Source organism: Erythrolamprus reginae, chromosome 1, assembly GCF_031021105.1.
Source record: "Erythrolamprus reginae isolate rEryReg1 chromosome 1, rEryReg1.hap1, whole genome shotgun sequence".
NCBI classification, from domain to species: Eukaryota; Metazoa; Chordata; class Lepidosauria; order Squamata; family Dipsadidae; genus Erythrolamprus; species Erythrolamprus reginae.
This window is the reverse complement of record NC_091950.1, coordinates 319418925-319445049: the sequence shown is the minus strand read 5'-3', so window position 1 is coordinate 319445049 and position 26125 is coordinate 319418925. Positions and strand designations below refer to the sequence as shown.

At 39.2% G+C, this 26125-nt stretch overlaps 1 protein-coding gene and 1 long non-coding RNA gene across 2 annotated transcripts in view; one reads left to right on the top strand and one right to left on the bottom strand.

Moving 5' to 3' along the window:
- LOC139157184 (uncharacterized) overlaps positions 1–6603 on the top strand; it is a 9912-nt gene extending 3309 nt beyond the window's left edge. Inside the window, exons 2-3 of the long non-coding RNA XR_011557440.1 lie at positions 147–329; positions 6361–6603. This is a non-coding gene — a long non-coding RNA (uncharacterized lncRNA). The remainder of the gene's footprint in view (positions 1–146; positions 330–6360) is intronic.
- On the bottom strand, positions 2407–26125 carry RAB32 (RAB32, member RAS oncogene family). The gene is made up of 3 exons (XM_070733678.1): positions 25200–26125; positions 6409–6692; positions 2407–3848 (listed from the first exon to the last, which is right to left on the bottom strand). Exons 1-3 carry the CDS (start codon positions 25426–25428, stop codon positions 3699–3701), a joined length of 663 nt encoding a protein of 220 aa, XP_070589779.1. The 5' UTR covers positions 25429–26125; the 3' UTR covers positions 2407–3698.

The following is a 26125-nucleotide window of genomic DNA, read 5'->3' as shown; positions in this document are numbered from 1 at the left end:
CCGCCTACTTGCTCATGGTGACTCAAGATGGCTTATAGGAAACAAAAATAAAATATAAATAATAAAATAACAGCCCTCCCACTCCTTCAACAACACACACTCATACCAACCATTTAACGGACTCCATCTCTCTTTGGATTCCCCAGGTGTGCTGGCAGAATGTCTTCAGAGCTTGTGAAAGTGTCGGAGTGGGGAGCAGTCTATTTTCTGAAAGGATGATGTTCCAGAGGGATGTAGCCACCGTTAAGAAGGTCCTTCTTCTGAATCCCGCCAGATGTACTTTCTTAGGGACCCGCAATCTATCTTCCTTGCCTTCTCTAGTGGGTCAGGTGGGTGTGGCAGGTGACAGATGGTCTCTCACATAACTTGGTCTCAAGCCATGAGGGGCTTTAAAGGTGACAACTAGCACCTTGAATTGCACCCGGAAGCAAATCGGCAACCATTGCAGCTACCACGGGAGAAGCGACATGTGCCTACCAAGGTCTGCACAAAAGCATGTGGGCTGCTGCATTTTGCACTAACTGGAGCTTCCAGATGCTTTTCATGTGTCTCAAAAGTTCTCACAGAAAGGTATTTTGAATAATTAAATAATCAAATGACTGAATATGATTTAGTAATCTTGTTATTACCGAAAAAATAGTTACTTTGCTCCCCCATTTGGTGCATTTCAAATGAATATATTATATTTCATAATATAAACATATAAAGGATATGTGTTCATTCTTTCCTAATGTGATATGCTGCCAACTGCATTTGTTTTGTATAAACGTATTAAAATGTTCAGGACTAGATAATATAAAATGGGGAAATAATCCCAGTCATCTGAATGATTGGGAACAGGCATTCTCTCTCCTTCTAAAGTTCTTAACATATTTATTTCTTCAATCACAGACCTTGAAGTCCATAATTCTACAGTTCTCAAAATATGCTACAGGGTGCGTTCCAAAAGTAATGCAATTATTTTTTTAAAGTAATTTATTGAACAGATTTGCACAGACACTTTAAATTCTTCAAAGTACTGTCCTTGAGATTAGGATTGCCCCCACCCTCCCTGCCTTTTGTAAACTCCTTAAAACCCACCTCTGCCGTTAGGCATGGGGGAACTTAAACATCTCCCCCTTGCCCATGTTGTTTTGCCGTTTGATTGATTGACTGTATGCCTGTTTTTTATATATATTGGGACTGTTTTATGAATTTCCTAACTTAAATTGTAATTAGATTGGTGGGTTTGGATTTGTTACTATGTACTGTTTTTACTATTGTTGTGAGCCGTCCCGAGTTTGCGGAGAGGGGCGGCATATAAATCCAATAAATCTAATCTAATCTAATCTACACATTTTTTCCAGTGACTCTGCCATGACTGGTACACGTCCTGGAAGACGTCTTCGGGGTCCTCTTGCAAGGTCTTCGTCACAGTTGCCTGGATCTCTTCTATGGACGAAAAACGGGTTCCTTTCAGGGCTGGGAACAAAAAGAAGTCTGCTGGGGCGACATCAGGACTATAGAGGGGGGTGGGGCACCTGGTGTTTGGCCAGGAACTTGCATACTCATAGTGCATTGTGGCCAGGCGCGTTTTTCATTCATAGAAGAGCTCCAATCAGCCGTGACGAAGAACCTTGCTAGAGGTCCCCGAAGACACCTTCCAGGGAGCGTACCGGTCATGGCAGAGTTGCTGGAAAAAATGTGTAGAGGCCCAAGGACAGTACTTTGAAGAAATTTAAGTGTTTGTTCAAATCTGTTCAATAAATTACTTTAAAAAGAATTGCATTACTTCTGGAACGCACTCTGTAGGTCAATAATTAAGATACATAATATAAGACAAACATTTTGCTAGTGTTTAAAGAAAATAAATATGAAATTGAAATAAAATAAAAGTCTGGTTTTAAAAATGATGTGATATTATTCTAGCAAAGCAGCCAATTTCCATATTACGAAAAGGTGTAATATTTTTTCAGTGAAGAAGATCTAAGTGAAGGACACAAAACTTTATTATCTTAACCATTAGCAAACATTATAAATCTCATATTCAGCATTATTTGAATTATACAAGTGCAGGTGTTTTCCGTCCTGAGGGTTATACTTAAAGTAAAGTTACTATATACTGTATAAAGTTACTATATTTGGGTTTCAAGAATGAAGATTGAAATGGACATGTATTTTCCAAATCAATTACACTAAAGGCTTTTGGACCTTTTTGTAATTTTACTGTCTCTATTTATTTTTCTTTAGAGTACTTACTTTTTGTATAAACTGATTTGCTCATTTTAGAATTTGAACTTAATATATTCAAGAACATTCAGCATTTAAGTAAAAAATTATAGGAACAAAGAATATTTTGACAAACCAAGATTAAAAACATAGTTGACTTCATATAAATTTATAAATATAAATGTATCTGACACTATCTTATAAAAATCTTAAGTATTTTTATTATATAGCTTGCATTAATATTAAATATAGCATCAGATACACAAAAATACATACATGTACCAGTCTAAATCTGAAGAGTGTTACTGTAATCCAAAGTACTTTAGATTGCAGCAGGTGAGAGGTTACATTTGACCAGTGTAATATACAGAGAGCAGAATAGAACCCACAGTTGTAAATATTAACTACAATTGGTGAAAGTATTTCTTTGTAGCCTTTTGTCCAAACATTCACAAACATAATGAATAACAATAAATATTTCTTAAGACATAAGTGTATATTGTATTGTACATTTGCAAATTATTCCTGTGCATGAAAGTATGCCTCATTATCAATTTTTAATTCCCTGTGCTAAATAGTTATTTGGCAAAATATTACATCTATAAAAAATAGCCTGCTTTTAAAAAAGACTATTTGTAGGTTAAATCATCTCTAATTTAAAAGTTAGTTTTCTGTTAACAAACAGTTTCATAAAAATAAATTTTAAACGTTATATTCATTTTCAGCCCAGATATCATGAAATCTTTTTGAAAAGAACTGTCCTTGTACAGTAAGATATAACTTATTTTTCAAATTTCATTGTACATAATTTTAATTAACATGTGAAAATGTACCAGAGAATGCCTCTTCCCAAACAATCAGATATGAATTTTTACGCATTTATTTGACGGATTGCACAAATATATTCTTAGTTCTTTCACACTAGCCAACTACCCTTATATTCCAAGCATTAGATTCTTATATACTTTAAGGCACATTATAAATGAGGAATCCCTGCTCAGTCCTGCCTCAGAATTATGGCTCCCAAGCACTTTATGGCTTGGAAGTCATTTTGTTTCAGAGTCTTAGTGTTAAACAGATGACAAGCAACATTAGAACAAGGAAGTAAAGAAATATGACCTATATTTTTTTTTTTTAAAAAAAGGAAATGTATAGTCCTTAATAAAATGAGCAATTCCAACCAAACTACCTTTTCTATTCTAGTTCTGCAATTACATCATGTTAGCGAGGAATTGAAGCCAAGTCTTTCATCTAGATCCTACCTGTTTTTAGAGGGATACCAGCCTGTGACTATACTAAATAGCTTAGCAATAAGAAAATAGCATACGTGTAACTCTTAAGTCTTATTTGATTTTTTAAAAATGTAAACACCGTGTAACGTGAAGAACTTAATACCCCACAAGATAGTTGTGATTAAGCACCACAGCAGCTGTCCAACATGAGAAAGACAAACATCCTGTTCTCATGATACACTGATGAAAGACATATGTCTAGCAGCATTGGGATTTACTTTCTGCTTTTAGGGGATCCAGGTCCAGTTTTAATTTATCAATGTCATTCTCTTCATTCGGGAAGGCTTTCAGGTTGGTAAGGATGTTTTCCACCAAAAACCGAGCAGCTTCATCAATGTTGATGTTATCCTAAGGAGACCAGAAGACAAGTTAATGATTTCCTGAACACAAGGATCTAGAGGGTGCACAATGCTTCAGTATAAATATGATATCTAGATATCTGCTTTGAGAGATGTTGGAAATAATTTATTAATATAACATGTCACTGTCCTTAGAACTTGTCTTATTTTGCACTGTAGCTGGCCATGGCAGGAATGCAACAAATTACAGTTGGACAAAAACTGAATTTGTTTTCAACATACACTATGTATTGACTTGGTATCTTTATTGTATTTTCTTCACTGCAGGAGCCCTCCCAAAGAGGCACCAAACATTGTATATGTTCAAACATGATATTGGGTGTCATAAGATGGTTTATTTGAACTGAGAGAAAGATCTGAGAGCAGCTGGGCTATTTCATTTTTTATTCACTTTGGTTAAAGGCCAAGACATTTATCCTGGCTTATATAACTACTGGTATAGGAAAGAAACTGGGGCAGAATAATGTAGGTTTTCAGAAAAATGGGGGAAGGCTAACATATTTTTTTTTTTAAATGTAGCTGTTTTAAAATTTTGGCTCTTTTTTTAACCTCCCTTTTTGCTGGAAAATGGAGGAGAACATTGCTGGCAATATCCAGGTACATTTCCCTGCTGAGTGATCCGTTTGCCCAAACCATTTTAATTTCTTTATTAAATTTCTTCTTGGTTCTTTGAGATCAATGTAACCAGGAGTGGGTTCTAATTCATCTCGCTGCCAGTTTGCTTCCTCCCGTGCTGCAAGGGCGCGCCTCATGGGCGTGTGTGCTTAGCGCACGCAGACATGTACAGTGTCAATTTTTTTAAAAAAATCTCCCTTTCCCAAAAGCGGAAAATAAGATGGCCACACATGTGCAGTGTCAGAAACTTGGCTTCTGTGCATGTGCAAAAGAAAAAAACTGAAAAAATCCTCCCCCTCCCCCCAAAAATTTCAAAATAGATATGGTGGCATTCATGGACCAGCACCGACCGAACCAGTTCTGTGATGTCATTGTGACTTCACCAGCGGTTTGCTACCGGTTTGGGTGAACTGGTCCGAACTGGAAGTAAGCCACCTCTGAATGTTGTTCTGTCCTAATGATGAGCCCACCAAGAAATAGGTCCACACACATGGATTTTACAAGATTTAAGAATAGATTCTAATATTTATAAAAGATGAGAGATGTGTCTTTTCTGTACTAGCTAATTTATAGTCTGAGAACAGATATCAAGTTCATAGCTATTACTCCTTTGATCTCACAGCTCTTATTTTCACTGACTCACTTTGAGTTGGCAAGAAGCCCGGAGATAAGAATTCCCTTTTTCACGGTTAGCAATTCATCATAATTAAACTAAATAGTCCCACATCCAACTCTGATCATCCATCACTCACATAGAAAGTTGACTTCCACATTCGCTCGTCACAAGACAAACCCTTAAATACCCGAAAGGCATGGCTAATCATTCTAGAGAGCTATTCATACATAGATCTCTCCCTGGTCAGCGATTCCTGTCTGCTGACACTTCTGTGTACTCTTGCATTGAGAAGAGACTCTTCCTCTTCTCTTGAGTCACTCATGGACGCTTTCAAGCCTCTGACCCCACATCCTTGCCGACCTCCTCGCTATCATACTTGGGTCTAGGATACAAACCCACACCTATCTCTCGATCCTCAGAATCCGTAATCAGCTATGCAGGACGCGAGCGGGCCACAACAAATATAACCAATAATATCTAGAAATCTGGAAAGCAACAAGATATGGAATTTTGAGTTAGCAGGACTAAACTACAAGGCTGGGTTAGGATAGCAGGCCAGTTTTGAACAGAGAGAAATTCTTCTTTTATCTTGTGGTTAGCTCTGGCCCAGCTCCTGCCCCAAGGCCTTTGGATGTGGGGGAGACATCCACATGCCACAGGCCTGTTTTGCTCCCGGTGGAATCTGATGATGAAGGCTCCTCTGACCAAGAAGACATGAGTGACAGGGAGGAGGAGAGTGTGGCAGACAGCTCAGAAAGAGATAAATTATCTAGCTCCTCCTTGGATTCGGAACAAGAGTTAATGATACAGCCACGCATGCAGAGAGCGATGCATAGGCAGCAACAACTGAGAGATTATTATCAAAGAAAATGAGGCCACCTGTGGTTGGGTGGGGCTGTGGTAATTAGTGAGGCTGCTATAAATAGCAGCCTGTGGGTTTGGCCATTGTGGAGGATTATCTGATCATTGTGTTTCGTGCCTGCCTTGCTGACTTTGACCTTTGTGTGCTGATTTTTCCCTGGTTTGAAACTAAACCAGAGCAAAGTGTGTTTCACTTTGTGAAAAAGAAGGACTGTGAATTGCCTCATAGCTGCAAGCTAAGTATCTCAGAATTGATAAGGGACTTGTACAAATTACCAGTTTGTTTGGAGACGAGTGCTCTTTGCTATACAAAAAGAGTGCTTAGTTTATTTGAATTTTTGGTATAAAGAACATTGTTTTGAATTTTCAAACGTGTGTGTGTCTGAAATTTGTATCTGTGAATTTTCAGGAGGATTCTACCAGAGAGCTCGACAGAACATTTTAGGAATAGCCTCACCTTAGCAGAAGTTTCAAACCATCCCGCAAAGCCTCCCTCTTTGCAGAACTGATTCATCTGAGAAGGAGAAGGATTTTGGCTACTGTCTTTCTTCTGGTCGCATTTATTGGCAAGTAGAATGGTTGGGATCGGGCTCCCATTGGGGAGCACTACTTTACTGTCCAAGTCATGTTTCCACTTGGAAACAGCCTCAAATGTTGATCCTCTGGTGATATCGAAAACTACAAAAGCTCCCACAGCCTCTTTATAGTATACTCTGGTCATATTTCCAAAGCGTTCTTGACCTGAAAGATAAATGAGCAAGTATTATAGAATATACTGTGTTTACCCAAAAATACAATCTACTCAGAAAGTAAGTCTTAGCTCGATTTTTACATATGCGGCTAATATAAGCCCTACCCCCAAAAATAAGCCCTAATTAAGACCCCCACCCATTCCTGGGTGCACGGGTAAAAATTAAGCTGGGGTGGGGTGGAATTGCCCTACTGCTTACCTTCAGATAGTTGCAGCCAGGCCTCACATACCTCAGCCTATTTCTTCCACAGCTGGCAAGGCTTTCGTGAAGGTCTCTATAGCCAATTATAGAGCTCCGGATCAATCCAGAGTTCTGTTATCTGCTGCAGAGGTCTTAAGGAAAGCCTCGCGGTTGAGTAAGTTCTCCACCTCAGGTTTTTTATTGTTTTAATTGTTTATAAAAATGACAAATCAATGTGTGAATGGTGTGGCAGCTGGACGCTATACATTCCAATGCATATGAGACTAATCAATTAAACATTATTATTACATTCAATCATCTTATGTATTTCAAATAAAAATACACATCCATAATACACAATACACAATGATATACAATCTATCATTGTTCAATTATTCCACCTATTTATTATTATTATTATTATTATTATTATTATTATTATTATTATTTATTAGATTTGTATGCCGCCCCTCTCTGAAGACTCGGGGTGGCTAACAACAATATAAAAAGACAATGTAAACAAATCTAATATTAAAAACAATCTAAAAAAACCCAATTTAAAGAACCACTCATACATACAAACATACCATGTATAAATTCTATAAGCCTAGGGGGAAGGGAAATTTCAATTCCCCCATGCCTGACAACAGAGGTGGGTTTTAAGGAGTTTGCGAAAGGCAAGGAGGGTGGGGGCAACTCTGATATCTGGGGGGAGCTGGTTCCAGAGGGTCGGGGCCGCCATAGAGAAGGCTCTTCTCCTGGGTCCCACCAAACGACATTGCTTAGTCGATGGGATCCGGAGAAGGCCAACTCTGTGGGGCCTAACAGGTCACTGGGATTCATGCGCAGAAGGCGGTACTTTTTATTATTACTTTTACCAAATATAAATGTATAGATTAATATTAATATTAACTTTATTTCTATTACTTATTCTAACTTTTAATCATGTCACCCTTTATTAAGAAACTTTTTCTTTCTTTCCTGTCTAGCGTTTAACCATGTTACCTGCCTAGAAAAAGTGAAAAAAAAAAAGAGAGGGAGAGAAAGGGAAATGCAACTCAGAACAGCAATAAAAAAGATGAATCCTCCACCCATCATCTCTTGCCCGTTTCATACTTTGATTGCTATTCTTTAAAATGAGGAGTGGAAAATGGAAAGGTAAATCAAAGCAACAATGAAGATAAAGTTCATCTACACATTGTCTGTTGCCCGCTTCAATACTTTAATTGCTATGCTTTTTGTTTACTTGCTTGCCACATTCCTCTCTTAAGTCTCAGTCTAATCTATCTCTTGGTTGTCCAATCTAGATATTCCTCCCACCTCTACCCTCTTCCACTGCCTAGTTTCTAAAATTTCTACCGAGGCCCCTGCCTCAATTTCAAACATATCTTCCAACACTCTTAGTATGTTTCCCCCCTGGTTTAATTCATCAATCATTATTATTTACACTAGACTATAGCAATAAACCAATTAAGTAGAATTTTCACCTGTGAATCTGGTTTTTTCCGCCTGATGAATTTTGAGAACCAAGTAGAATTTAAAAAATCTATTGACATGCCTAAAATTGGTTCCATTTAAAATCTGCCTTCAAACGACAATGTAACTATCTATGGCAGACTAGATGGACCATGGGGTCTTTTTCTGCCGTCAGTCTTCTATGTTTCTATGTTTCTATGGAAAAATCAGTTGAGAATAAATCTAAACAATATAATCATTCATGAAAGAAAATTCATGGTTGCATATAATTTTAATTATGTAGTCATGATTTTCATGCAATAGTTCATAAAAAAGAGTTGGAGTGCTTGAGTTAAAACCCAGATATTTATTAAGATGACTGAATATAATAAATTACCAGAAAAATAATTGTGTGCGTTGAGGTGTTAACAATCAGATACTTGTCAAACCACATATTTTAAGTGTTCAGTATCCTGAGTATCAATAAAAAGAAACCACTTAAGTCCTTCACATTTCCAGAAAAATTAGAAGGAAATAAAATGTTCTTCTTATATTCATTAATGACATCTAAGAATTTCTTTCTGGAATCCAAAATAATTGGATGAATTCTACTCTGGGTCTTTATTTACAATAGTAATAGTGCATGCTCAAGTAAGCAAATTTTGAGATAAACTGATATAACAGAAATAATAACAGTGATAAGATTTGAATACCTATGGGTTATATGGGATGTATGTCAGGTATCCGGATTTGTAAACTCAACTTTATAACAACAGATATCCTGTAATGTACTCAGTCTACTGCTTCTGCTGAAACAGAATGTATCATCTCTGGTCCGGTCACAAATACCTTTCAACTGATTACATAATACAGATGAATCACAACACAAAGATTGAGCCATCAAGTCAATAATTAAATATCAGGGTGGGAAGATATTGAACTCCTATTAGAGTTTTAAACAAACTATCCCAAAGAAAGTAAGGTAAATATCTGATTTAATGGCAGATTGATTTGCCATTTTGATTTAATGGTAATTTAGCAGATTGGAGATTTAATTAAAAAAATCTTTTGGAATTTTGTCCACATTTCAAAAATCAATGGAAATTTCCCTAAATAGTTAAAATCCATTGTTTGGACATTGTTTCCCTCAAAAACAGATGTTCATTATTCTATATTGCCCTCTTTATTCTTTAAAATCCATTGAATTGAGAGAGGAAAAAAACCCAGCAGCATCCCGGATTTAGATGAAGTATATTCTGGGTCAACACTAAAAATCTCTACAGTTTTGGGGGATTATTACAATTATTATGATCAATAAAGCATATTTTCCCATATAAGAGTGTTTTGAGTGGCTGAACAAAGCCACTTGACTTTTGATTTTAACAGACACCTAAACTTCTCCCCATTTGTCTGTTTTACCCTGAGTTGCAATATTATAATACATAGATCCAGCAACAACTGTGAAGCAAACTCAGTGAATTCTCAAGATTTCAAAGCCTAAAAGCCACAGTAGAAACCTATGCAAGACTGAGAAAGCAAATATGGACTATAATTAAAAGATTGCTTAGGCACAAGGCAAATCTTGACTTGTAAAAAGCCTCTATGCAAGTATCTCTTAACCCTAATTCAGTCAAGGTGAGTAAAGATGCAAATAGTTCTTGCCAACTCAACAAAGACTTGAACATGCACTTTGTCCCGTTGAAAAACATAACTACAGAAACAAACTCAAGAACCCACAGATGAATCCTCCAATTAATAATTAAATTGCCACCAGCTGACATAAGAATTTAAAAAGATTTTTTTTAAAGAAGCCCATGGCAACCACTGCCAAGCTTAGTGATGCTGCAGAGATCAGTCAGTACATAAAACTGAATGGCTTAATTAAAGTTTATAAACTATAGCACATATGCTGTATGAATTTATTTAATGATCCTCACGACTATACTTACTCACTTTCCTTTCCTAAAAATATGACCAGTTCTAGTTTTTTGGCATGAGGCCCTAGGCCAGTGTAAATTATTTAATAACTAGTTTCACCAGCTATCCCTGTAGTAGTGTCTTCTATGCATGCATAGAGATGAAAAGTCCTGAAGCACATGCGCTCAACCTTCAAACGGTTGCTTTGCTCCATGCATACATTAACACTGATACATGGACAGTGTTAATTTTGCCTCTTGCTCATCTATGCACTGGTGTCAGTATCAAATTTTGTCTGGCTTCACTTCTTCCTTTCTATATACACAGTACAGTATTTATGCTTGTAACAACAATAGCAGTAGTCTTTAAAAACACACAAGCATGCCCCTGAAACACTGAACATTTTCTTTCATTTTGTAAGAGAGAGTAACCTACTTTGTTTTGTTGAACCTAATTAATGAAATAGTAGCATTGCTTTGTCACCTGCTCCAGCTGAACAAATCTGAAAATAGTAGTTTTGTGAGCCTGGAAAAGAGCATGGCAGCTTTAACAATTCCAAAGGAATGCTTTGTACACATTCCTGTCTGTTGAAAAACACATTTTCCCCCCAAATGATTTTCAGAACTCTAATAGCTAATTCTTAAAAACAATGTTACTACACGTACAAAGTCTAGGCCCTTCTAGAGTCATTTATTCCCATAATATTCCTTTTCCCCATCTGCTCTTTCAAAATTTACCTTGGTAAAGACTGCAAACTAAAGTTAACACCTCTACACAATAATGTGGGAGATTTTATTTATTTTATTTTATCCAATACACAATGAGGGTTTTAGTGGGTATATATCTATATACACATAGTAAAATACATGATGAAGGTTATAGAGGAGATATAGTAAAATATATCTAAGAAATAATAGAAAAGAAGGTATAGTAATAGAACATATCAATGAAAGAATAGAAGAGATATAGGAATAGAAGAAAGGTATAGGAGATATAGGAGAGCAATAGGACAGGGGACGGAAGGCACTCTAGTACACTTGTACTCGCCCCTTACTGACCTCTTAGGAATCTGGATAGGTCAACCGTAGATAATCTAAGGGTAAAGTGTTGGGGGTTTGGGGATGACACTATGGAGTCCGGTAATGAGTTCCACGCTTCGGCAACTCGATTACTGAAGTCATATTTTTTACAGTCAAGTTTGGAGCGGTTAATATTAAGTTTAAATCTGTTGTGTGCTCTTGTGTTGTTGTGGTTGAAGCTGAAGTAGTCGCCGACAGGCAGGACGTTGCAGCATATGATCTTGTGGGCAATACTTAGATCTTGTTTAAGGCGTCTTAGTTCTAAACTTTCTAGGCCCAGGATTGAAAGTCTCATAGGGTATTCTATTTCGAGTGGAGAAGTGAAGGGCTCTTCTGGTGAAGTATCTTTGGACATTTTCAAGGGTGTTAATGTCTGAGATGCAATATGGGTTCCAAACAGATGAGCTCTATTCGAGGATGGGTCTGGCAAAAGTTTTGTAAGCTCTGGTAAGTAGTGTGAGATTGCCAGAGCAGAAGCTACGTAGGATTAGGTTTACAACTCTTGAAGCCTTCTTGGCTATATTGTTGCAGTGGGCTTTGGCACTTAAATCTTTTGTTATTAGTATACCAAGGTCTTTAACCTAGTGGGGATTATCTGTGATAATTTGATTATTCAGTTCGTATTTGGAGTTCAGATTCTTCTTCCCAATGTGTAGGGCAAAGCATTTTCTAGTTGAGATTTGGAGTCGCCATGTGTTAGACCACTCAGAAACAGCGTCAAGGTCTTTTTGGAGAGTAGTTGTGTTATTGGTGGTGTTGAAGAGTTTTACATCGTTGGCGAAGAGGACACAGTTGCTTGTGATGTAATCGCAAAGGTCACTGATGTAGAGCCCATGGTGAAGAAGTACTCTCCTTATTCTACTTCATTATAAAGTAGGATTTCCATAAAATATCTGGTGCAATAGGTTTAAAATGTAAGCCTCAAAGTGACGGATCTGCTACAGCTTCTTCTTTTTGCTTAATGAAATGTAAAGTGACATTGAAGTTCTTAAGCAACAGGGAAAGACCAGATACAGCGGTTAAAGGAATGACCCAATTTATATCAGAGGCAGTTGTAACTTATAGTGTGTGCTTCCTCTTAGTTCCTTTGAAGAGATTGAACAACTTTTTAGCCCATACTAAAAGCTACAAGAATGCATGCATGTTACAGGAAAGAAGAAAGGGGGATTTTTTTCTGCACAAGAGCTGTCAATTATTTGCCAAAACAACTTACACATCTGCTTCTGCATTCAGTCCATCAGGAAATTGCACAATAATGAGGAAAAAAAGTATTTATACCAGTTGCAACATGTTGTAAAATTTCAAGGCATTAAGTTATCAGAATAGGTGAATTTTTCACAATTTTAAAATACAATTGCATTATTGTAATTCTTACATTTAACTATATTTTCTTGTAAATTATCCCAGGATTCTCTGGAATTCTGTTTATACTTGCATCAGCTGCATAATGCTTTAAATGGCTTTAATAAATGATTCAGATTTGCAGTTGCATACTTCCGACATTTGCATTAAAAATGTTCACAACTGAATCAAAACCATGAAATAATTCTATATGGCACGTCCTAGTCTTCAGCATAAATCTATGTGTCACCAGCGTAATTCAAAAGCATTGTATTTACATTTTTGGATTGCAACTTCTCAGGTATGGCTTCTGCAGTTTAATTTCTTTCCAAGAACTGAATTATTTTCTAAAGAAGAAAGAACAGTAATTGAGGAAAGAAATAGCCCTTGGTTGATATTGTGCATATTTTCTTCCAAAAAAAATTAATGGCAATGTACACAATAAATTTCATTCCATTTTATAGTCATGTCTCTTACAGCCGTAACTTATAATGAATGATCGGACAACCATTATAACCAAGTGGGGGAATTGCACCTAAGTGGTGTAGTTTGCCAAACCGGCAGCAATGGCTGGCTGGTCTAGCCCCCGAACCGGTCTCCAGGTCGCCGCTTGCTCACCCTGAATGCTGCCTGCCACAAGAGTTGCTGAAGCGAGCAAACTGCTCTTGGCTGCCTGATGTTTATTTATTTATTTATTAGATTTGTATGCCGCCCCTCTCCGAAGACTCGGAGCGGCTCACAATGTTGCTGCTGCTTCTGGATGCCACCTGCCAAACCATTGTCTCCCTCCGCAGTCTGCAGCGCCTGTGCTCTGGCCCTATCTCAGCCAGCCTGATGTCATGCTGGAGCAACCAGCAGTCCAATGCGGTGCGCATTTGCAGGACCCCTGGGACATCTGCTTGCCTTCCCCGAGGCAATCAGCTTGCCATCCTGGCTGTGCTCATCTGATTGCTGCCCGCTTACCTTCCCCTCCAGCGCACTCTCCGCCCGATAGCAGCAGCTGAAGATAAGGCCGACACTGGCGGGGAGGAAGACCCACTGTGCTCATCTGACTGCCACCTGCTTGCCTTTCCCTTTGCCTTGTGTCCCGCTCCCCACATCCAGCCCATGATTGGGGACGTGCCACTTCTGGGCCAGGCTGCCCACCCTCAAGGCCCTGAAGGGCATGGTGTGCTCTGCCACTTCTGCCGGTGTCACAGCTGCATATGAGACCTCCCCTGTGAAGTGCAGTTCCGGGATGGTGGAGAGTCCAAGCAAGCTCTGCCACCGCAGCTGCTGCTGGGTATGTCTGTTCAGGAGAACTCCCCAGGAAGGGCTCCATCTATGTGCCCAGATCAGGTGTGTGTGTGAGCGAGCGAGTGGAGAGAGAGAGAGAGAGAGAAAGAATAAAGGAGAGAGAGAGAAAGAAGAAGAAAAAGAGACAAGAAAGGAAGAAAAGTGGAAGGGAGAGAGAAAAAGAGACAGAGAAAGGAAAGAGAGGAAGGTGGAGAGAGAGAGAGAGAGACAAGGAAGGAAGGAAGGAAGGAAGGAAAACCCATGATCACAATTGAGCCCAAAATTTTGGTTGCTAAGCATTGTTAAGTGAGTGTCACCACATTTTACAAGTTGGCCACATCCACTTGGTCACATGACCACCTATCCATGCCCACCCACCTCCAAGCCACACCCACAGAACCTGTAGGGAAATTTTTAGATTTCACCACTGCCTAAGTGTTTCCAAGCCTGTGTCTGTGTGCCTTCCAGTCAGGGTTAACTCTGAGTGAATGCCTGGACATCTATATCTCTTTTGTTGGTTTTCTTGGGGAAATTTCAGAAGTGATTTTCCATTGAATCCTTCCTAGGGTTGAGAGAGTGAGTGACTGAGCCAAAGTAATTTATCTGGCTTTATGCCTAAGGAAGGACTAGAACTAGAACGAGTCTACGGAGAGGGATGGCATACAAATCTAAATAATAATAATAATAATAATAATAATAATAATAATAATAATAATAATAATAATAGAACTCACAGGGTTCCAGTTTCTACTTTGGTGTCTTAACCACTACACCAACATAGCTTCTGTTCAAGCCTAGATTTACTATTACATTTGTGATAAAATCTTATTTTTTAATCCAAGTAATCTTTCTATTTGCCCAGGCATTTTAGTTCCATTGTACAGTGTGCTCACAATTTACATTAACCTATTTTATTTTGTGTGGATCTGCTTTTTCATTGCACTATTGATTTTGCTCTTTTTCCTTATTGTGTCACCAAATCTCACAATTTCTTCGTAGATCTGAAAACAAGAAACATGCTTTGTTGTACAACTGAGAAAATAATGACAGATTAACAGATAAAAACACTGCACTTTTTAAGAACTCGTTTCTATGGCTTCAATTTTTCAGTAACCACCAAAATATATAATCAACTGAAGCTGCAGAAGCAGAAAAATTCTACTGAGCAGCTAGTGACTGACACTGATGCATTTGCAAAGTTAATTGTATGATGGTGAAAAAAAGGCAGGATTTTTGTAGAACAGAATTTGTTTGCCAGATGTACTGCATTAAAATTCCTACACTCACGAGTTAAGATGAACTTTAGAGGAAGCCAAGATGAACAAAGCTGCTATAAAACAACACAACTTGGGAGACTAGTCTCCCCATCTGCTCTGTTAAAGCTTCAAACCTAGTTAAATTATATATACTACATTCAGAAGAAAAAAACCTTCCAAAGGATGAAGATTTATTACAGCCTCTTATTATTTATTTATTCAGAGTTTCTATAGCTTATTTTCATAGATGTATAATTCACTTTTGAAAATTCCTCTCTACTCATACATCGAACATTTGTTCTTTATTTTAAAAGCCTCCAATTTCTAGTACATTGATAAAGAAAAATATTTTTATTAAAAAGTCTTGCTTCCTTAGAAGCAACATGAAAATGTGCTACAATAAAGACTATAGGATTTCCATTCACAAGGGTTTTCTCATGTGACAATGGAATGAACAGTCACTTCCCTATTCTACCATGTCTTTCCACAACATAAAATTAAAACAAGCCGCAAGAATTCATTCATATGTCAAGCACTTCTTAGCTATGTATTTCTGAGGTCTCCTGTAGTACTCAACCCCCACTGGGAGAGCAGCTCAAATACAATCTGCTTTTGCGGAATCCACTAATGTAAGTTAAGCAGGCAAATTATTTGGACAGAGATAAAAAAAAACCCCTACTTTAGACATACTTGTGTATTGGCATGCTTCCAGTAATAGCTTCTCTCTACAGCTGACTCTCAAGTCCTATCAAAGCATTGAGTCCAACATGGTCTGACCCATGATTCCACTCTAGAAAGGTATTCCCTGAAATTTACTGGATGAAGCAAGGGGCAAAAAAAAAGGCTGAAATTGATTAAAACATGTGCTTCAACACCCTTTTCAATCTTTTTCTCAAGCATTTTTTTAAGTAAAGCAAGATGTAGTAATTTACAATCCACTATAAATTTGGGAGGTGAGAGACTGGTTATGTCTATTAAAAATAGTAAAAATTAGATTTAAAATATAGGCCTTTGTTAATAGGGGAAAGGGAAAAAAAGCCCCTATTTACATAAGAATCGGTATGCCTCCTTAATTTCAGTACTTTTCCATTTGATAGGGTAGTTGCATTCTTGGAACTACAGTGTGAACTCCATCTTTTCCAAACAGCATCTTTCAAACGCTATGATCACCAGTTAGAATAGCCACTGGGTTTACTGGCCAGGGATTAGGAGAACTAGAAATCTAACATATTTATAAAGCACTTGGTTGGGGAAGGCTGATGTTCTATAGGAGGAGTCTCAAACTCAATTTGCCCGGGGGCCGCTGGAGGTAGAGTCTGGGTGAGGCTGGGCCGCATCAGGTTTTCCACAAGAAAAGCTCTTACAAAAACATTCCAATGTTATCAAATGTCTTTATTTGTTCATCTTATTTTGTGTTAAAAAATAAAAATAAATTAACAAATTCATAAGAAAAAAATAAATAAATCAGTAATAAATAAATAGAATGAAAATGAAAATGATGATAATAATAACAATAATAATAATAATAATACTGCAGATATATTCAGAGTCAAATGTCTGTATTATGACCTATAAAGCCCTTCATAGCACCGGACCAGAATATCTGCCTTCTGCCGTATGAATCCCAGTGGCCAGTTAGGTCCCACAGAGTTGGCCTTCTCCGGGTCCTGTCGACTAAACAATGTCGGCTGGCGGGACCCAGGGGAAGAGCCTTCTCTGTGGCGGCCCCGACCCTCTGGAACCAGCTCTCCCCAGAGATTAGGACTGCCCCCACCCTCCTTGCCTTTTGTAAACTTCTTAAAACCCACCTCTGCCGTCAGGCATTTGGGAATTGAGACATCTCCCCTTGCCTATGTAGTTTTAGATTTGCTATTGTAGATTGTTTTATCACTGCTGTGAGCTTCCCCGAGTCTGCGGAGAGGGGCGGCATACAAATGTAATTAATAATAATAATAATAATAATAATAATAATAATAATAATAAACAGTTCTTTAACATTTAACTTTCTGAACATGAATAAAACATTGAACATAAACCGTTTTGAATATGGCTTCTTCTGCCTACTTCTTGCTGCTAGAGATCTGGCAGCACTTACTCTTGCATAGCCGAGCCACATTTGGCTTAAGGGAGGAAGCAGTTGAGACCCTCAGTAGGGTTTGAAGATGCTCATCAGTAAGTCTGGACCTGGACTTGGACTTATTGAAGTTCAAGGTAGAGAAGAGCTTTTCGCACAAGTATGTGCTCCCAAAAAGACACACAGTCCGCTTGAACATTCGGGAAAGTTCAGGGAAGCTGGGGGGCAATTGTCTCAAAAATTGCCTGAGCTTGTCTGCTTTTCCACTCACCTCCCTGAACTTGGCTTTGAGTTCAGAGTTGCACTGCAGGTCAATGAGCACCATTTGACGCACAGGAGGGACTTCCTGCACATCAAAGGAGAAGGGGTCCGCAAAAATTTGAAATGTGGCTCTGTGCGTCTTGAAGTCTGCAAATCTGTGATCAAATTCCTCCTGTAGCTTCAAAATGACATCCACATACTCCTCACCACTGAATGGTGTACCTGCATCGATGAGTGCCTTGCATGCTGGGAAATGGCAAAGGTTTGTCTGAGAAAGCTGGGCTTTCCATAACGTAAATTTTGTAGAGAATGCTCTCACATTGTCATAGGCAGCACTGACAAGTTGCCCCTGACCTTGTAACTTCTTGTTCAGTACATTAAGCTCATGTATTGATATTAACAAAAAAAGCTAAGTCCATAAGCCATTTTGGATCACTTAGCACAGGACCAGCAACCCCATCTTTCTCCATGAAGGTTTTCACTTCCGCTCTCAACTCAAAAAATCTGTTCAATATGTTTCCCCTGCTGAGCCAACACACTGTACCTCGGTGAAGTAGAGCACATCCTCATATTCTGACTCCATTTCCTCTAAAAAAGCACGAAACCTTCTGTGCTTTAAGCCCCTGGATCTGATACTCCTCAGCATATCTAGTTGTGTAATGATGTTTCAAATTGTATTCTTTGTGCACCGCAACTTTCTCTGTGCAAATAAGAGACGTCGGGATGCCCCTGTGCTCAACAAAGAAATATTGCACTTCCCACTTTTCCTGAAATTGTCTGTGCTCATCACCAACCTTTCTCTTCACTGCAGGCTTTGAAAAAGACATGTTTGGAGCTGCAAAATATATAATTCCACTTGGTGTCACTGTTCCAGTGTTTAGCGGCTAAACTTTAGCTGATACATCTTTTCCGATTTTTTTTTCTGTCTCGCTGAGTAGCAATTTCCGTGGCCGCCTCCGCTTCTGAGCCTGGGGTAATGGCGCAAGTTCGTAATAAGCCTGGCTGATGTCCCGCCTCTGAGAGCAATATACCCCATCATGATTGGTAGGTTCATTCAGTGTCGCACACAGCACTGAAAAGTGGCATTCGTATCAAACTCGGGCCACATTAACATTAGATTTTGATATTGAGGTGGGGGCCGCAAACTATTGTCCCGAGGGTCGCAGTTGGCCCGCGAGTTTGAGACCCCTGTTCTATAGTGATCTCCCTACTGCACATAACTTTAACTTTTAGCTAGGATGTTATTTTAATGTTTTGTTTGCAAATATCCTCTATATTTAAATGGTACATGGGTTTTATATCCTCTATATTTAAACCCACATGGTTTTTTTTTCTATCCTCTATATTTAAACCCACATGGTTTTTTTTTCTCTTTCTCCAGATGCTTTAAAATGGAAGATATTGGGTTTGGTTACATTATCATTGTTTGGTACTGCTTTCAACAATCATGTAAAAATAAAGCCACTGGCAGAATCTGTACATTATACAAACCATGATTTGGTTTTCCCAAAGGTGCTTTTACAAATGCAACTAGACTTTCTTTGGGGTTTGTTTTTTGAAAACATTTTCTTTCTCCTCAAAGAAGCTTCTTTAGTTTAACTTGGATGAGAAGCGAAATATTTTAACATATCAACTGTATATGCCCAGCCTCTTAACCAACCTGAATAAAATATAGCAAATGAATTTTAGCCACAGGTCCTAAGTTGATATGTGTTAAATTTGCTTAAGCTTTGGGGCAGTTGTCGTCTATTTTGTGCAAAGATGTTGTGTGATCCAGCCTGCTAGGCTTATTTATGGCTCAACTTGCAAATACAGAAAATCACTTAATTAAGTAACCAGGTAAAATATGTTTCAGGAATGTAGCCAAACCGAACAAGCTGTATTCTATTGCTCAACTTGCCTGCTTTGCAGACAAGAAATTCCCAATCCTAGTCTTTCCTCCTTCTACATAAATCTGCCTAGCTAGCATGGCTAATAGTTAGGATGGATTTATAGTCCATCCCCAACCAAAGGCCACCAGCAAGAAGTAATTAGACAGAAGGCAGAAATCTCCTAAAGGAGCAGTATTGCTGGTAAGCGTTATTGGCATATTGCCTGGATGTACCCAACACGCTAATAATTCAATTGTGTTGAAGTTTTGAAAAGATGCCATTGGTGAAGTTGGAAAAAAAGTGAGAGGCATTTCAGAATATATATACTGTACATATAAAATACAAAACCAACTAAACCTGTTGTGGATTGGCTACTCTGTAAGAAGCAAGTGAACCACAAAAAGCAGTATTAAACAAAGCATCTACTAGGCACTGACTGATTAATTTCTTAAATCCTTATACTGTATATGAATCCTTATATAGCACAACGAAAAATCGTTGTGCTATATACTACATAATCTCTACTCCCACTGTACATTTACAAATAGGAAGCATCGCTTATGATGCTACATGCCCTTTTCTTTGCCATACAAATATCCCAGCAGGTCAATGAAGAACTAATGTGATTTTATATCCTAGAGCAGGGATGGCGAACCTATGGCACGGATGCCACAGGTGGCACGCGCAGCCATATTTGCCGGCACGTGAGCCATTGCCCTAGCTCAGTTCCAGCATGGCCAGCTGATTTTCAGCTTCCAGAGAGTCTCAGGGGGGATTGAGGAGAGCGTTTTTGTCCTCCCCAGGCTCCAAGGAAACCTCTGAAGCTTGGTGAGGGTGAAAAATGGCCCTACTGGGCCACCAGAAGCTGGGAAACGGGTCATTTCTGGCTTTCAGGGGGCCTCCAGGGGGCAGGGGAGGCTATTTTCGCCCTCCCTAAGCATTGAATTATGGGTGTGAGCACTCACATATCTGCAATAGTGCACACACACATGCTTTTGGCACCTGAGCAAGAAAAGGTTCGCCATCATTGTCCTAGAGGAAAGTTAGGGGTAACCCAGTGACCCTGTCGCAGTGCTCCCAGTGCGCTCCCAGTGACTGGCGGGTCTGGCATGCACTGGCACAAGATTCGGGTTCTGTGCATGCGCAAGAAGCAAAATGCCATGCAAGGATGCTTGCGCACACGAGATTTCGCCAATTTTCGGTAGTTTCTTTGCTTCTGTGCATGTACAGAAACAAAAAACTGCCAAAAATCAGGGAAATCTTGGGTGTGGGTGCATCCTCGTGTGAGATTTTGCTTACTACACATGCACAGAAGCAGAAGCTCGTGGGGCACACACGTGCACGTGTCGTGGACATGAGATCCATCTCTATTTTTCCTATGGGGACCGTCCATACTGCAGCCCAATACTGGGGTAACCTCATTTTAACAATACTATAAGTAGCCCATGCTTAAGGACCAGAATCTTGGTCATGGACCAACACGGTCATTAAGCAAGATGCCATGTGACCATTTTACTTAACAAATAACCACACTCAGAACCCCTAGTTGTGATTGTGAAGCAATCTGGTAGATCATTAAATGGAATCCCAAGTAAGGGACATGGGGTGCCTCAAGGGATTGGTGGAGCCCCAGAGCGGACTATCAGATTCCAAGCAGGATTTTCAACCTCTGAAAAAGAGACCCTCGCATTTGCCCTTCATTGGGTTGTCACTGCAAGTCACTCCATGTTACTTGCTGTACTTTATTATGCTGCCACTCCGCTCAGAAGCTGAAAATCCTCCTTGCCAAAACCCAAGCAGGATTTTCAGCCCCTAAGCAAACACTCCCATGAGTGTTCCCGGCATCTCTTGCCTTAAAGCACCCTCTGCTCTTGGGTTGCAAATGTTCTGTGGCTTAAAAAATCGTGTTTGGATCTGAGGACAGACCTTATTGGTTAGAGAGGGAGATTCCTCTCAGCAGGTGGCATTAGCTTGCCATCTTCCATGACAGCTTCCCCACTGATTTTCTAGGGAAGCTGGCAGGAAAAGATTGCCAATGGCAATCACGTCATCCCCTGGCACTTGGCAATTCATCCATAATTGCCACCCCGAGTTTTCGGAGAAGGGCGGCATGCAAATCTAAATAATAATAATAATAATAATAATAATAATAATAATAATAACAACAACAACAACAATAATAACAATAATAGAAAAACTACTGTGGGACTTCCGACTTCAGACTGACCGAATTGTGAAGCATAACACACCAGACATTGTGATCGTGGAGAAAAAGAAAGTATGGATCATCGACATCACAATCCCAGGAGACAGCAGAATTGAGGAGAAGCAGCTAGAGAAATTAGTGAAATATGAAGATCTAAAAATTGAGCTGCAACGTTTCTGGCATAAGCCAGTGAAAGTGGTCCCAGTGGTACTTGGCACGCTGGGCGCAGTACCAAAGGATCTCAGTGGACATTTGAAAACCATCAGAATTGACAAAATCTCCATCTGTCAATTGCAAAAGGCTGCTTTACTGGGATCGGTAAACATAATTCGCCGCTACATCAGGCAGTCCTAGGTGCTTGGGAAGTGCCCGACTGGTGATGAAATACGAAATCCAGCATAGTGATCTTGTTTGCTGTGTTATACGGGTGATTGGAATCTGGGCACCTGGCAACCCATTAATAATAATAATAATAATAATAATAATAATAATAATAATAATAATGTGAATGGGTTGCCAGGTGCCCAGATTCCAATCACATGACCATGGAGTGTTGCAATGGCCATATCTTGAGTCATGGATTAGGGAATTCCTTTGTTCAGCACCTTCATAATTTTGGTTGTTGAATGAATGATAATAATTAAATAAGGACTACCTGTAATACAGACTTCAAGACAGTCTTTGGACTACAGACTTCATCCTAAAATATTTTCCCCTTGTAGTGTCTCACCTTATCTAAAGAAAAACAAAGCAAATTCATATGGCCTTTGGTAATGTCCCAAAATTTATTAACTACAGTAAAAAGATTTCTCATTTGTGCGAATTTTAAGTTCAAAAGATTTATAGCTTAAGACTATAAATAAAGCAGACTGTAATTACATATAAACACATGAAGTGAAAAATTTTTCTAGTACTTTTCAGTTTTATTTACCGGTAGTATCTTCTTGCTGAACCTAGAAGGCTTACACACTATTACCCTATGTTCTTTTGAGTTGATTTAATAACTGTATTGGCCTGATATGGATTAAAGAGGATTTAAATGAATAATCTCATGTTACTTGATTCATATAATGGGAATTATAGTCTGAACTATAGCCAGCTTCTTTCATTGGACAATCATTTCATTTTTAATGCTTTAGAAACCAGCTTTAAACAAAACTTATTCTCCAATAATTAACCATACTCTCTTATATGCCTCAAAGACTGACAATTTTGATGTGTGACTCCGGTTGCAACATGTGATGATGTACTCCAGTTGCAATTTTGATGGTGTACTAGCTGAAAATTTATCTTTGTATCTCAAGTATTGAAATACATGGGTACGGAGACTGAAGACTAAGCAGTTGTGCAGAATGACTATCACATGTTGCAACCGGAGTCACACCCTTTTACCAAAAAAAAATTGCAATTTGTGGAGAATACTTTTGGCTCATGCAAACATTCAATACTGCTAACAAAATGCCAACTCTAAGTCCTAAGCTACATCATCAACTGTCTTTCTCATATATCACACACACACACACACACACACACACACACACACACACACACACTTGTTATTCAGATAAATTAAAGCAATAACTAAACTGTTAAATAGATTCATGTGGCAATTGCTAGCATCTTATTCCCTTGAAACTGAAATACGAGTAGAGTAGAAGGGGCCTAGCTGGATCATGGGGAAATATTTCTCTATTGCTTGCAAAATCTAATGAATGATTTTGCAAGCAATCTTCAAACAATACCAAGTTTTCCAGAGCAATACTCATGATATGTATTTTTGAACACAGATTTGATAGATGTAAAAAGATACAGCATTATATTTCCTACCATTGGGATACATTATTACCTAATAGTTTTATTAAATACATTTTTAAGCTTCAAAAATTAAAAGCTCAATTGAAAGAAAAGAGGATTTGCAAAATGTTTGTTTGGCTAGTGAATTCTATGAGTTGAATTCCTCACATCTTAAAATGGTCAAGATTGAGAAATGTGCTTTAGCCACTCCACTTATATGATGAAATGATCAGTAGTTCACAAAAGCATATGCCTTTTATAAAATGCATTACCCTAAAAAATATCAACTATAATAATATCTAGTTGCAATCCCTTCATTGTCACTTAAGCATAGGGCCCAAACAATCTACTTATATAGTTTTAGGAGCAAGATTAGAGTTTAGAAAGTATTTCATTTAGCTGTGTAAAACGATTTGGAGGCAGAATTTGATAAATATCTAAGAGACATATAATTTAATTTGACTTTCCATAAAATCACATAAAACAGAGCAATATAAAACTTCATATTAAAGTTCTCTGCAATTTACCACTTCCAGAACTTTAAACAATTGGGGGGGGGGGGACCTGCAAGCTGAAAAAAAGTCCCACTGTTTACTAACCAGGAAAGCAAATGTCCTAAATCTTACAATTACTTTTCAGATATTTACTATTTTCAAAGTGACCACCAGTAAAACACACAAAAAAATATCTTCCAGTTCTTCTTGAGACTATCTGGAAAATTATAACTGCAACACCAAAATATGTGTGCTTCCATAACCCATGCCATAGCTGTCACCATCAAAAAGATGAAGCTTTCCCATCATCATCATGAAAAAAAAGTTTTCATCTTTTGAAATGCTACTAGGAAAGAGCTGCTCAGAAAACACTTGGTAAGAGGAGAAGACGGTTGCTTTAAGCTTGAAATTGCCATCTTTTAACATTTGTATAAAGGTTTATTAACCTCTGGCATTTTTCCTGAATGAATTACCTTTTCTTCATAGAAAAGGAAACTAGAGAAGAAAACTTCCATGTATTCCAGTGTACATACAGGACAAGATTAAAGATGCTAGTAAGTGTATCCAAAACAAATAAATTCTTCCAAGCTAGAGCAAATATCTTTGAGACTGCCTTCTACCACATAGCTCCCGGTGACCGATAAGGGGCCATAGGGTTGGTCTTCTCTGGGTCCCGTCAGCCAAACAGTGTCGGCTGGTGGTGCCGCGGGGAAGAGTCTTCACTGTGGTGGCTCCGACTCTGGAACTAGTTACCTCCTGAGATCCAGACTGCCCCACCCTACTGGTCTTCTGTATGCATGTATGTATGTGTGTAAGTAAGGGTATGGCTAGCTGATGAGGCCAAAATAGATCTACCCTAGTCTCCCTTAATTTTCAAATTCAGAAAAAACATGTGATGTGTGTATATGTATTTCTGTATGTATGTACACATACATACACACACATATACCCAGAATCGTTAATTCCCTCCCCCCACTTCTCCCAGGAGTTCAGAATAGTACAACCCAACCTAGCACAAATTTATTCTCATACTTTTCTCCGGAGCCAATATAAGAAGGAGCAAAAGAGACGGAATTTAGAAATTGAATGTAAGAGAGCCTAAAGTCAAAGCCTCCCCAATTCGTTAGAGGGAAAACTCAAGGCACTACGCCCCGTGGTCTTTTATCAACTTGCTTGACAAGGTCTCAAGAATATGCAAAAGGGCAACTTCCAAGCTGAAGAAATCCAGTCTGGCCGGATTGTCGCTTTTGCAGAAGCCCCATTTCTCCTCCTCCTTCCCTCTCTCTCTCTCACCTGCGATGTCCCAGAGTTGCAACCTGACCAGCGTCCTGGTGTCCCAGTTGAGGACTTTGAGAGCGAAATCCACCCCGATGGTAGCCCGGTAGTGCTGAGAGAAGAGCTGGTGGACGTAGCGCTTGATGATACTTGTTTTGCCGACGCCGAGCTCCCCGATGACTAAAACCTTAAAGAGATGTTCCCGGTTCTCAGGCACTCCGGCGCCGCCTCTCTCCGCTCCAGCCATTCCGGCTTCGCCACTCAAAAGCCGGCTTCCAACCTTCCTCGACCCACCCGCGCTCGTGCGAAAGGAAGCCCAGCACCGTCGGGGGAGCAAGAAAGGAAAGAGCGGGGAGGCAGCACTCCTTTTCGCGTGGATTTTCCCTCCCAGCGACTCCGGCAACTCTCTTGGGGCAGCGCCGCTTGTTTGGCGGGAAGAGACGTTCCCGACAGCCGGCAGGCGCGGAGGGGGAGAAAAAAAATAAAGAAGGCGGGAACCACCTGACTGGAGTCACAGGACGCGGAAACCCGGCGAGTTATAAAACTTGTGAAAGGGGGCGGAGGCCGTGTTCACACACACGCCCCTCTCCCTTCTTTAAGCCAGGGAAGGAAACGTAGGCCCCAAAAGTTGCATTTGGCTCCGGCGGCTTTTATTTTGAAAAGCAGCAGGGAAGTGGGGAGGAGAGGGAGAGAGCTGCGTTTTTACGCGGAGAAGCCTAGCGGGAGAAAGGCGTAGTCGACTCTCCCTTGTAGTCCAGTGCTTCTCAATTGTTTTCTGTTACACACACACACCTGGAAGAAGTAAACATTTCGCACCCCCCAACTCTCTATCCGGATGATTGTTTGTAGTATTCTGCACGTTTTCACTGAAAAAATTCAGTAATGGCTAGCCAAAACTTTTACTGCCATACTGTGGGTGTGGCTTATTTTGTGATCATGTGACT

What these genes read in the sequence shown, in the direction of transcription:
- RAB32 (XM_070733678.1), bottom strand. Translation starts at nt 25,428, where the DNA reads ATGGCTGGAGCGGAGAGAGGCGGCGCCGGAGTGCCTGAGAACCGGGAA. An exon ending in GCAACTCTGGGACATCGCAG is followed by an intron (nt 6,693 to 25,199) that starts GTGAGAGAGAGA and finishes TTTATCTTTCAG; the next exon opens with GTCAAGAACGCTTTGGAAAT. An exon ending in GGTTTGAAACTTCTGCTAAG is followed by an intron (nt 3,849 to 6,408) that starts GTGAGGCTATTC and finishes TGGTCTCCTTAG; the next exon opens with GATAACATCAACATTGATGA.